Genomic DNA, 12,073 nt, shown 5'->3' with positions numbered 1-12,073 from the left:
ATATATATATATATATATATATATATATATATATATATAAAGTAATAAATTCTATTATATAAGGATGAAAATAAAAACGATAGAGATAATAATCTTTAATTCTCATAATATAAAAATCTTTCACAAATATAAACTATGTCCAATTTGCCACATATAATTATAACATTGTATAATTGTTATCATTATTGATATTACTGATATTGTGGTTATTTTAATTATTTTATCTTTTTTATAATTTATAATTATATAGCAAAATATATATTTATATTACATAAAGAAAGGAATATATTAAAGACAAAATTCTATTGACGATAGTTAATATATAATTATTATTTAATCATTATTTTAGACTCATTCTATATTGAACCTATATTAAGTATAAAAAATTTCTCCTGTTATCTACGAGATGGATAAAAATTTAGATATGGATAGGACTGAAATGACTTATTTTAATTTAGGTTATAGAAATTTCATATATCTCATCTGGTGCATTCCGATACAAATCTGATTTCATAGATAAAAGCAATTGATATTGTGGTTATTTTAATTATTTTATCTTTTTTATAATTTATAATTATATAGCAAAATATATATTTATATTACATAAAGAAAGGAATATATTAAAGACAAAATATATATATATATATATATATATATATATATATATGCTATAAAAGTCAATAAGTTACTATTTTTATTTTTACATCACATTTATAATATTATTGACTGTCATGATGAATATCTTTGAATACATCCTCTTGCGATTACTTACTATTCGATTAGTAAATTTCTGGCAGAATTTTAAAGGCTGATCTTACATCAATTGAAAGCGTAATGAATTGCAAGTTTTAATGATATTCATCATACGCATTTTATAAATTAGTCATTAGACTTACATGAGGCTTACATGACTTTACTTTTAAATTATAATTGTTAGCTATATAGTGTTCTCACTTCTCACATAGCATTTATTTGTTGAAAATTGGCCAAAAATGAGCCAAAACATTCGAACATCTTCTTAGTATGTAGTATATTTTATAATTATTTATATGTCGAGCTAAATTGATTTAAATTGAAAAATCTGGCTCTGCTAATTTTAGAAACTGCTAAAATTAAAAAGCAGTTTTATCGAATTGCACGGAAAAATTTTAGATGAAAGGTTACCTTAAATTCATGACAACTGATATTGTCATCCATCAAATCTTTCGAGAAACTATATAGTATATGGATTATTTGATAATTCATATGCCTTTTGATTGAGTGCTTAATCGCATTGAGTGATGTGTGCTATATGTACGTTAAATGTTTCATAATTGATATAAAGTTGGCACGTATATCTAATAAAGCACGACATTTCACCAGCTTGTATGCGTTATCGACGAATATACAAGATGTTTAGAGAAAAGGATTAATAAACATTTATTTTATATAATAAAATATATAATAAAATATATAAATCATTTTATTGAAAATCAGCATAACTTTTTTCATATGCATGAACAAAATTAACATTTTTACTACATTATTTTATAAGGAATTATTAAATTAGGAAAGGTTAAATAATCAAAGAGGATATCCGGAGCATTGCTAATGCATAATTGATTCTTAATGAAATCTTAAAGTCAAATCACAAATAGAAAATTACAAACGCGTTCTATTGAATTTAAACTAAACATTATTGAATATTAAAAAATGTACATTTTGATAAGTATAGATTAATAATCAGTTTTGTGCTTCATATGGGAGAAGTGTGATGTGATTAGGGATAACTGATATAAATTAACGTCAGTTTTTGATATCAGTTCTTTGATATCAAGTTTTTCAAGTTTTTAAAAACTTTGTTCTACAACATCCTCATCTAACATCCAGTCTGTGTATTTGATATCCCTTTTTTATTTTTTTTCAAAAAGACAAATTTTATTTTATAGATGTCATTTTATAGATGTCACTTTTTTTTTTTAGTGTAATAGTATAATAGATTAACTCAAACATGTTCATATTGAATCGAATTAAGACAAAATCAAATTAATACGAAAAACATGTTACTATTAAAAAAAAATGCACAGGATTATTGTAATATTAATCCGTATTTCCAATTCACATATATGACGCAATATTTAATAAATATTAATACAGTTAAATAATATACAGCGTATGTGCATATTGGATTAGTTAATATCGGTTGTGCAGTCTGTCACTGAGTTGTCGCTTGTCTTTTCCAATAAAGTTAATAGTTTTCTCAAAATATTTTATAAATAAAAAAAGACTGAACAGTTCACGTTCACAAAAAGAATCCGGAATATTCATTGTTCATATTCATGTTTTTTACAGATTGAATTTAATGCCAATCTAGTGACTCTGAATCTAATGAGCCAATTTAATGTTTGTGTATCACATATACATATATTATGCATAGAGAAGAGAAGGGGGAAATGAAATATCATTTTGTATTGTTTTGTATTGAATTGTATTTTTTTTGTATTGTTAAAATAATTCATTAGATTAACGATAACACACAAATTTATTTAGCATTCTAGAATTCTACTAATCATCCTATAGGTGAAAGTTCGAGTATATAGAACGAACGTAGTTTACTGAAAGAAAGAAATAGTATATTATAATGTATATTGTATATCTATTTTACGCTCTCTCCTGCATAAATATTTAATCTAAAATGACTTCATCTTCAGCTCATTTCTCATCTACAACTTAAACAATACTACAATAATACTACAAGCATTATACATCAAATACTATAGCTGGCAGCATTATAAATAAAAATAAATTAATATATAATACACATAATACTTTTTTTTAAATTAGTTAAGAAAATAATTGAAAATATGGATGACAAAAAAACATATGGATCACAGTCTGATATTAATTCTGGAGATGAAATCGTCATTTCTGGAATCGCTGGGAAATTTCCAGATTCAGACAACATGAATCAATTACGAGAAAATCTATTCAACAAAGTAAATCTTGTTAGACCAGACCATGATCGTTGGAAAATAGGTAATTAATTTATATGCATTAAAAAAACTAACAAAGTTAATATTTTTATTGTACATTAAAAATACTTCAGATATACTAGCATAAGTGATTAATAAATCTGAATATATTCTAGACAACATAAAGTACAAAATTAAATTACAAATCATTTTTAAGACATCTTATGTATTTAAGATACATTTATAATCCATATAATACAAAGTTAAGTTTTTAACTTTGTATTGTGTGGATTATAAATGTTTAAATAAACTCAAAAGATTTATATAATATTTTACGTAAAATTATATTTTTTTTAGAAAATTCGAACTTACCAAGGTACTTGGGAACAATAAAAAATGTAAAAAAATTTGATGCGGATTTTTTTGGATTCCCTTCCCAAGAAGCACATGTATTGTCACCTGAGACAAGAATGTTACTGGAACGTTCTTACGAAGCAATTATCGATGCGGGAATCAATCCGAAGCAATTGCGAGGAAAGAATACTGCTGTAATTACGGGAATAACTATACTTGAAACACAAGCAAAATTTCTTTATGAGGATCTTCAGGTAGAGAAAATTATTGATAAATTAATGTGTAATAATTATTAAATGTATTATACGAATGCTAAAATTTATAATCGCTGACGTTTTATAATTAGATAGGTGGAGTGAATATCGTTGGATGTAGCACATTTGCAACAGCAAATATGATTTCATGTTACTTGGATCTGAAAGGACCATCTTATACAGTTGATACGTCCTGTAGTTCTAGTTTATATGCTGTAGCTCTTGGTTTTTATTGCATTATGTCGGGCATATGCGAAGATGCAATTATTGGAACTGCACACCTATGCTTACATCCATTCTTGAATATGCAAATCGCTGGTCTTGGTATTGCTATTGAAATTAATTTTTCTCATAATATATATAAAAATTAAAGAATTATTATATTTTTATTATATATATTATTATATATATTATATATTTTATATTTTTATATATATTATTATATATATTATATATATATATATTATATTTTTATTATATATATTATTATATATATTATATATTAAAACAAGCACAATTTAAACAAATTAATATAATTTTAGTAAAGATATTTACGATAAAAAAAATACTTATTAGATTTAAACACATCGCTTATTTTTGTAAATGCAATATCATCTTTTTAATTTTTTGAAGCATGAACCAATAAATTATATACATACAAACACAAACTTACGTATAATTTTAGGTGTTTTGTCATTCGATGATTACTGCAGACCTTTTGATATTGCTGCAAACGGTTTTGTTCGTAGTGAAACAGTAGGTGTGATATACCTCCAGAAAGCTAAAAATGCGAAAAGAATTTATGCCACATGTTCAAATATTAAAATAAATAACAATGGCTACATAGAAGAAGGAATATTGTTTCCATCGACATTTATGCTTAGTACTTTATACAAGGAATTTTACAATGAATGCAAAATATCGACGTCTTGCTTGGATTATATTGAAACACATGGTACCGCTACCAAAGCCAATGATCCTTCGGAAGTCAACGCTATACATAATGTTTTGTGCAAAAACAGAAAAAGTTCGTTAATGATCGGCTCCGTAAAATCTAATCTTGGTCATCCTGAATCTGCTAGCGGTATTGTTCAAATAGCTAAGGTATTGTTCAAATAGCTAAAATATGTAACTATCGCTATTTTACACATTATCATAATTATAAAATATTTTGTAGACACCGCAAATTTTTTCTCGCAAATTAGCCAAAGAATATTGATAGTATTGATAATATTGACGGTGATCGATTATCATACAAAATTTAATGTGTTTAGTGTGTTTAGTGTGATAAACTTTGAAATAATTAGCTTATGATTCAAAATTATGTTTATTATTAAATATATAAAACTAAATTTTTCAAGCAAATTAGTGATCTAATATTATTATTCATATGTTTAATCAAAGATTTTTTTATGATTCAAATCAGTAATAGTTGCACAAGAAACTAAGTTTATTAATAAAAAGATTTCTTTATTTCTGAAAATGACAAAAAAACTAACTAATTTCTATTCAATTAATTCAAATTTATTTATTTATTTTACATCTTGAAGATAATTTTTGATTTTTTAAGGTAATAATAGCATTCGAAACCGGTTTAATTCCACCAAATATTCACTATACATCACCACGAAAAGATATAGATGCTTTATTCAATGGAACTGTTCAAGTCGTGACAGAAGCAACACCAGTTAAGAATGGATATATAGCAATAAATTCCTTTGGCTTCGGGGGCAGTATTGCTCACATGTTATTAAAATGGAACATCAAACAGAAGATTAACAATGGAGCACCAAATGATGATTTGCCAAGACTTGTAATTTTGTCTGGACGAACGGAAGAATCAGTGAAATTGTTTTTAAACGATGTAAGTAAAGTTCAAGAATAATTTTAATATCAATAAACATTATATCTTTATAATATAAAATGTTCGAAACGTTAAAATTAAACTAAATTAATATAATAAGGATGTTACATTTTAGTTTTATGACAACTCTATATTTTTGATTGTAGATCGGTAATCATTCGATAGATGTAGAATATATACGTTTATTACACGATGTCTATGCAGACAATATAGATGACCATTTATGGAGAGGATATACTATACTAAATGGTCTGCAACAGAGAGATTCAATTCAGGAAATACAAAAATTGAAGAAAGTGAAACAGCCTGTTTGGTTTATATTTTCTTCCCTAGGCACGCAATGGTCCGGAATGGGTACATATTTAATATTTAATGTTTCATTTATGATAAAACATTTTAATAAAAAAATAACATAATTTTTAAACTCAAATGTTCATAGGTCAAAATTTATTGAAATATCATGTCTTTGCAAATGCGATACAAACGTGCGATACAATTTTAAAACCGTATGATATAAGTATAACGGATATTTTGATAAAAGAAGATGAAAACATTTACAAAAATGAGTTACATGCATTTGTTGGGATCGTCGCAGTTCAGGTAAAATATTTCAATATTTGTACGTTATATTAATTACGTATTGTTTACTGATAAAAAAAAAATAAAGGTTTTTATGTCATTTTATTCTATTGTATTGGGATCTATCATTTTAAATTTCTTTAGAGTACATTCTTACTTACTTTTTATAATACTAAAAGATATTTTTAATACAACAATAAATAATAAAATTATATATTTAAAAATACTTGTAGATTGGATTAGTGGACCTCTTAACATCTTTAGGAATTACTGCAGATTACATGATTGGTCATTCCGCTGGTGAACTCGGTTGCGCGTACGCAGATAAATGCCTCACCGTTGAACAAACTATTTTATCAGCATACTTTATTGGCGTGATGTGTGCCAACAAAAAAATAATTCGTCACTCTATGGCAATTATTTCTCTTGATTATGAACATCTTAAAAATATGTGTCCAACAAATATTCAAATAATATGCCGCAATAATCGATACAATAACATTGTGAGCGGACCTACCGAATCCATTCAAGAATTTATAACAAAATTACAGGTAAAATTATAATTAATTATTATAATTGATAAATGGTTGATTGATAATTGATAAAATAAAATATTGAACTTCTATCTTAAACCTTTCGAATACTTTAATTTTATATATTCATATTAATAACTTTTTCTCATTTTCAGGATAATAATATTTACGTAAAAGAAATTTGTTGTAACATACCATATCATAGTTATTACATTTCTTCCGTGAAAACTCAGCTTTTGCTTAAGTTGAACGAAATAATACCACAGCCAAAAAAACGAAGTTCAAAATGGATCAGTACATCCATACCTCTTTTCAAATGGTCCACTTCAGTATCAAAGTTATCATCGGCGGAATATCATACAAATAGCATAATGAATACTGTTCTCTTTGAACAAGCCACGCATTTAATTCAAAATAATGCTATAACTATCGAAATCGCACCTGACAGCATTCTGCAGGACATTTTAAATAAATCTTTGCATCCAGAAATAACAAATATCATATTAACACAACGCAGTAAACAAAATACAGATGTAATTATACAAGGAATTGGCAAACTTTACAATTGCGGCTTGCAGCCACAAGTTGCCAATTTATATCCGCAAGTACATTTTCCAGTTAGCCGAGGAACACCTATGATTTCTCCATCGATCAGGTATATAATGTTATCATAATTATGATGAAGATATGATTTATATGACATTATTCGATGATCGAAATCAAACGTTTTAATATCATATTAGATGGGATCATACAGAAGATTGGTTTGTACCGACCTATGGAATACAGAAACACATAAAATCTAGAGAACGATATATCAAAATTGCTCTCAGCAATGAAAATTACAAGTATATGGCTGATTATATAATTGATGGAAGAATTTTGCTACCCATGACATCTTATCTTGCATTTGTATGGCAAACTATAGGCATGATTAAACGGGAAATATATACAAATATACCAATAATATTCCAAGATGTAAACTATATTCGTGCAATTCAATTATCGAAAGATGATACTATACGTCTAAAAATTGCAATACAAAAAGGTATTACGATTTATGTTGAAATAGCATGAAGTTAAAAATGTGTATGGTTGAATATATGAAAATATTACAGATGGAAAGTTCGAAGTGACGAAAGAAGATAGCATTGTGATGACAGGTACAGTGTACGAGACATCGAATCCAGAACAAGAAATGATCTCGGCAGATTTATTACCTAAGAACAATGATGAAGAAGAATATATGACTACATCAGATATCTACAAAGAATTGAAGCTACGCGGTTATCAATACAGCGGCTTGTTTTGTGGGTTAAAAAGCATGTCTATTTTAGGCAATAAAGGGCATGTTGCTTGGGCAGAAAATTGGGTAACATTCATGGATACCATGCTACAGATGCAGATTATTAGACACGATACGAGAGACTTGTATGTTCCGACAAGTTTTCAAAAATTAGTAATTAATCCTGTACTTCACATGAAGAAACTGCAAGAAATAACAACAGAAAAGGATAAACGTAAATATTATTTAATTATTTAAAGAACAATTTTATTTTTTTACAATTTTTTATTTTTTACAATTTTTTATTTTACAATTTTATACGTGATTATCAATTTTATATAGGATAATTATGTTTATAACAAATGCGAAAAGTTACTACTAATATTATATTGTATTACTAATATAATAAATTGTATTATGTTAATTGTTTTATTATAGAATTGCCAATACAATTGTACAAAGAAATAGACACGATTATATCTGGTGGAATAGAGATTCGAGGTTTTAAAACTACTCAGATTTTTCGTCAAAAATTAACTCAAGATCCTATTATTGAAGAATACATATTTGTAGCTCATCATGATTATGCTAAGATGTCGTTAAACGAAATAATACGAATATGCGCACAATTAGCGTTTGACAGTCATCAAATCATTAAAGCAAACATCATCGAGCTTGTGGAAGATATCGATAATGTCGTAATAGAAGATCTTTTGTTATTATCGTTAATTGAAGCTTTTGCTGATATGCCCTTGATACAAGCAAATATCAATTTATTAACATCGCCAAATCGCTTCAATCCAGCAAATCTACCGCCAAATATTTTAATAAGAGATTTAGCAAAACCATCTATAAATGATAAAGTTTTAATAGTTTGCGGATTTAATCTTTTGTTAAAACAGCAAACTTTAGAAAAACGAGTTTTGCCATTTTTGAAAGAAGATGGTTATATTTTAACGCGTCAAAATTGCAATTCAATTGATTTTGATGAATATTTACAGCAATATAAATTAAATGTTATTTTAGAAAAACGCACTGATAAAGAAACAATAGTACTTTTGAAAAGAAAAGTTTTTATAGAAAAAACAATTGCGGTCTATATAAGTAATCATAATTTTAATTGGCTGGAGGATTTAAAACTACTTCTGAGCGATGAGAATAAAATTAAAAACAATAGTAGAATTATAATTGTAGGAGAAAGAGATTTTGAATGCGGTTTGTTGGGTTTTATCAATTGTTTGAAAAAAGAGCCTGGTGGTGAGCTTGTTAGAGGTGTGCTCATTCAAGATGAAAAAGCGCCTAAGTTTTCATTACAAAATCCTTTTTATATACAACAATTACAAAAAGATATGATTATTAATGTATTACGATCGAATAAGACCTGGGGATCTTACAGACATTTACGACTATCAAAGCCAAAACCAGAATTAGTACCCACCGCTCATGTTTGTCAAATAGTATGTGCAAACGTTTTTAATATAGATATCAATGTAACACATATGTGATCTTAATTTGTAAAATTTATTGTCATGTCATTTAAAATTGTTTTATGTGCATTATAATGTTTTTTTAAAGATTCGTGGTGACTTAAGTACATTTCGTTGGATAGAGAATAATCGATCCATAGAATCTCGACGTGAAGATTTGATACGTGTGATCTATTCATCTCTCAACTTTAAAGATTTGATGTTAGTTACTGGTAAATTAGGATCTAATCACGCTATGATGCAAGGGCGATTATTTCAACATATTCCTCTTGGAATGGAATATGTGGGATTTGATGCCGACGGGCAACGCGTAATGGGACTTCGTGATACTGAGTAAGTAATGTTTCAAAAAGTAAGTATACTGCGTGATATTACAGAAAAATTGAAATTAAAATAAAATTATATTTTTTTAGTTGCATAGCAAATGTAGTTGATAAGGATAAAGATTTCTGTTGGAAAATACCTGATACGTGGGTATTTGAGGAGGCGGCAACAATCCCATACGTTTACAGCATGGCTTACTATGCTTTATACATTTGTGGGAAAATAAAGAAAAGCGATAAAATACTTATACATTCAGGTACCGACAGTGTTGGACAAGCAGCGATTCATCTCGCTCTCCATGAAGGATGTGACATATTTACTACCGCAGACACGCGCAAGAAGCGAGATCTTATTAAAAAATTATTTCCAACTATTCTCGATGAACACATTGGAAATTCTCGAGACACGAGTTTCGAACAAATGATAATGCAGCAAACGCACGGTCGAGGAGTTGACATCGTGTTAAATTCGTTAGCGGAAGAAAAACTAATCACATCTATTTCCTGTCTGGCGCAAAACGGTCGTTTTTTAGAAATTGGCAGGGTTAATATGGTTTCTAATAATCCATTAGAAATGTCCGTATTTCAGAAAGGTATTAGTTTCTATGGCATCTTGCTTGATAATATCTTTAATAGCAATCGCAGGCGTAAAGCTTTATTATCTAACATGGTGGCTAATGGTCTTAAAAATGGAGCCATCAAACCAATTCAAGCAAAGATTTTCCCGAAATCGGAGATTGAAGCAGCTTTTAAATACATGACGAGTGGAAAACATGTGGAAAAGGTGCGAGCAATATTAATTAATAGTAAAAATAAGTATTCCTTTATGAAAATCAAATAAAAACAAAAAAATCGCAAGTAACAAAGTGTCTCTTTAATATATAAATATTTCTACAGATAATTATAAGCATCCAAGAAGAAACTGAACCATTAGATAAGCCCATTGTTGCATATCGTCGCTACTATTGTGTTAGAGACAAGAGTTACATTATACTAGGAGGTCTAGGTGGATTCGGTTTGGAGTTGGCCGACTGGCTGGTATTTCGAGGCGCCAGAAACATTGTACTTATTTCGCGAACTGGAATAAGAAATGGTTACCAGCGCATGAAAATAAGATTATGGAAATCGTACGGGATAAACGTACAAATCATTAAAAATATCGATGTTAACAACCACAAGGATTGCGAACATCTCTTAAAAACTGTGGAAAGACAGGCATCAGTAGACGCAATATTTAATCTCGGTGTGGCACTAAAAGACAGCATTCTAAAAAATCAAACCGCGGAAACTTTTACGGAATCTTTCCTACCAAAAGTCCGGGCAACGCAAATGTTGGACAAACTTTCTAGAAAAATTTGTCTTAAATTGCGACACTTCGTGGTTTTCTCTTCAACTACCTGCGGCAGAGGATACGCTGGACAGACTAATTACGGCATGGCGAATTCCGTTATGGAGAGAATATGCGAGAAAAGAGTGCAAGAAAGATTACCGGGATTGGCAATTCAATGGGGTCTTGTGGGTGATGTCGGTATCGTTGCCAACATGCAGAAAAACAATAAAGAATTGATTATGGAGGGTTTGTTGCAACAAAAGATATTGTGCTGCCTTGACGAACTTGAAAAATTTTTACTTCAGAGCCGCCCAATTGTATGCAGTATGCTCGTAGCTGAAAAGAAAGTCAAATCTTCCAAATTTAACAATTTGGTGGACAATGTTGCCAATATATTAGGTAATATACATATACAAACTTATTCATTTATTACATATCTTTATTATATTCTTCGTTAAATTATTTTACGCTATATAAATTATTATAATTTTTTATTTTTTATTGTAGATATAAAAGATATGAAAGTTGTAAGTCCATATGCATCTTTGGCCGAACTTGGAATGGACTCTTTAATATTTGTAAAAATCAAGCAAACTCTGCAACGAGAATTTGACATCTTTCTTACTGACAAAGAGATACGACATTTAACTTTCGCAAAGCTCAACGATATGCCTAGCAAATGATAAACCAATCTTTCTTAGAAAAGACATAACATCAAATAAAATACATTATTGACCCTTTTTCATGGTAATAGTTATCTCGATTTAAGTATATTAATATCTGATTTGGTATCGCGAGCGGATATCATAGTAAATTTTAACAGTTTAGTTTAATATGGTTAAGGGTTTTCTAAAATTAAGAATTAAGAAGATAAGTTTATTGTTGCAATTAAAATATATGTTCAAAACTAAATGCCGTGTGTAAGAAACGCACTTTGTAGTGCTCTGATATTAAAGATGAAAAGAAATTTGATTAATATAGAAAGAAAATAATGATATTGCAAAACTGTTAGTTTGTGTAGAAATGGGTCAAACTGTGTAGAGAAATCCTCTATCATTTTACAATTTTCGCAATTAATAATTATTATTTATTAAATTATCAAATTACTAAATA

General features: G+C 28.1%; 1 protein-coding gene across 1 annotated transcript; it reads left to right on the top strand.

The window, feature by feature from the left end:
- Positions 1–1,955: 1,955 nt before the first annotated feature.
- Positions 1,956–11,864, top strand: LOC105426819 (fatty acid synthase-like). The gene is made up of 16 exons (XM_089076986.1): positions 1,956–3,015; positions 3,309–3,559; positions 3,652–3,883; positions 4,245–4,663; positions 5,130–5,423; positions 5,570–5,777; positions 5,863–6,023; positions 6,236–6,553; positions 6,691–7,190; positions 7,279–7,583; positions 7,654–8,055; positions 8,259–9,277; positions 9,396–9,640; positions 9,721–10,414; positions 10,528–11,359; positions 11,468–11,864. The coding sequence occupies exons 1-16, from the start codon at positions 2,844–2,846 to the stop codon at positions 11,641–11,643; spliced, it is 6,228 nt and encodes a 2,075-aa protein (XP_088933112.1). The 5' UTR covers positions 1,956–2,843; the 3' UTR covers positions 11,644–11,864.
- Positions 11,865–12,073: the final 209 nt, after the last annotated feature.

This window comes from Pogonomyrmex barbatus, unplaced genomic scaffold (genome assembly GCF_055798465.1).
Source record: "Pogonomyrmex barbatus isolate J1 unplaced genomic scaffold, ASM5579846v1 scaffold2, whole genome shotgun sequence".
Classification (NCBI taxonomy): Eukaryota; Metazoa; Arthropoda; class Insecta; order Hymenoptera; family Formicidae; genus Pogonomyrmex; species Pogonomyrmex barbatus.
This window is presented reverse-complemented; position numbering and strand designations above follow the sequence as displayed.

Bases quoted from the DNA above. Each gene is read 5' to 3' on its own strand.
- LOC105426819 (XM_089076986.1), top strand. From the start codon at position 2,844: ATGGATGACAAAAAAACATATGGATCACAGTCTGATATTAATTCTGGA. The intron at 3,560-3,651 runs GTAGAGAAAATT...TTTTATAATTAG, and splicing joins TTCTTTATGAGGATCTTCAG to ATAGGTGGAGTGAATATCGT. The intron at 8,056-8,258 runs GTAAATATTATT...GTTTTATTATAG, and splicing joins AACAACAGAAAAGGATAAAC to AATTGCCAATACAATTGTAC.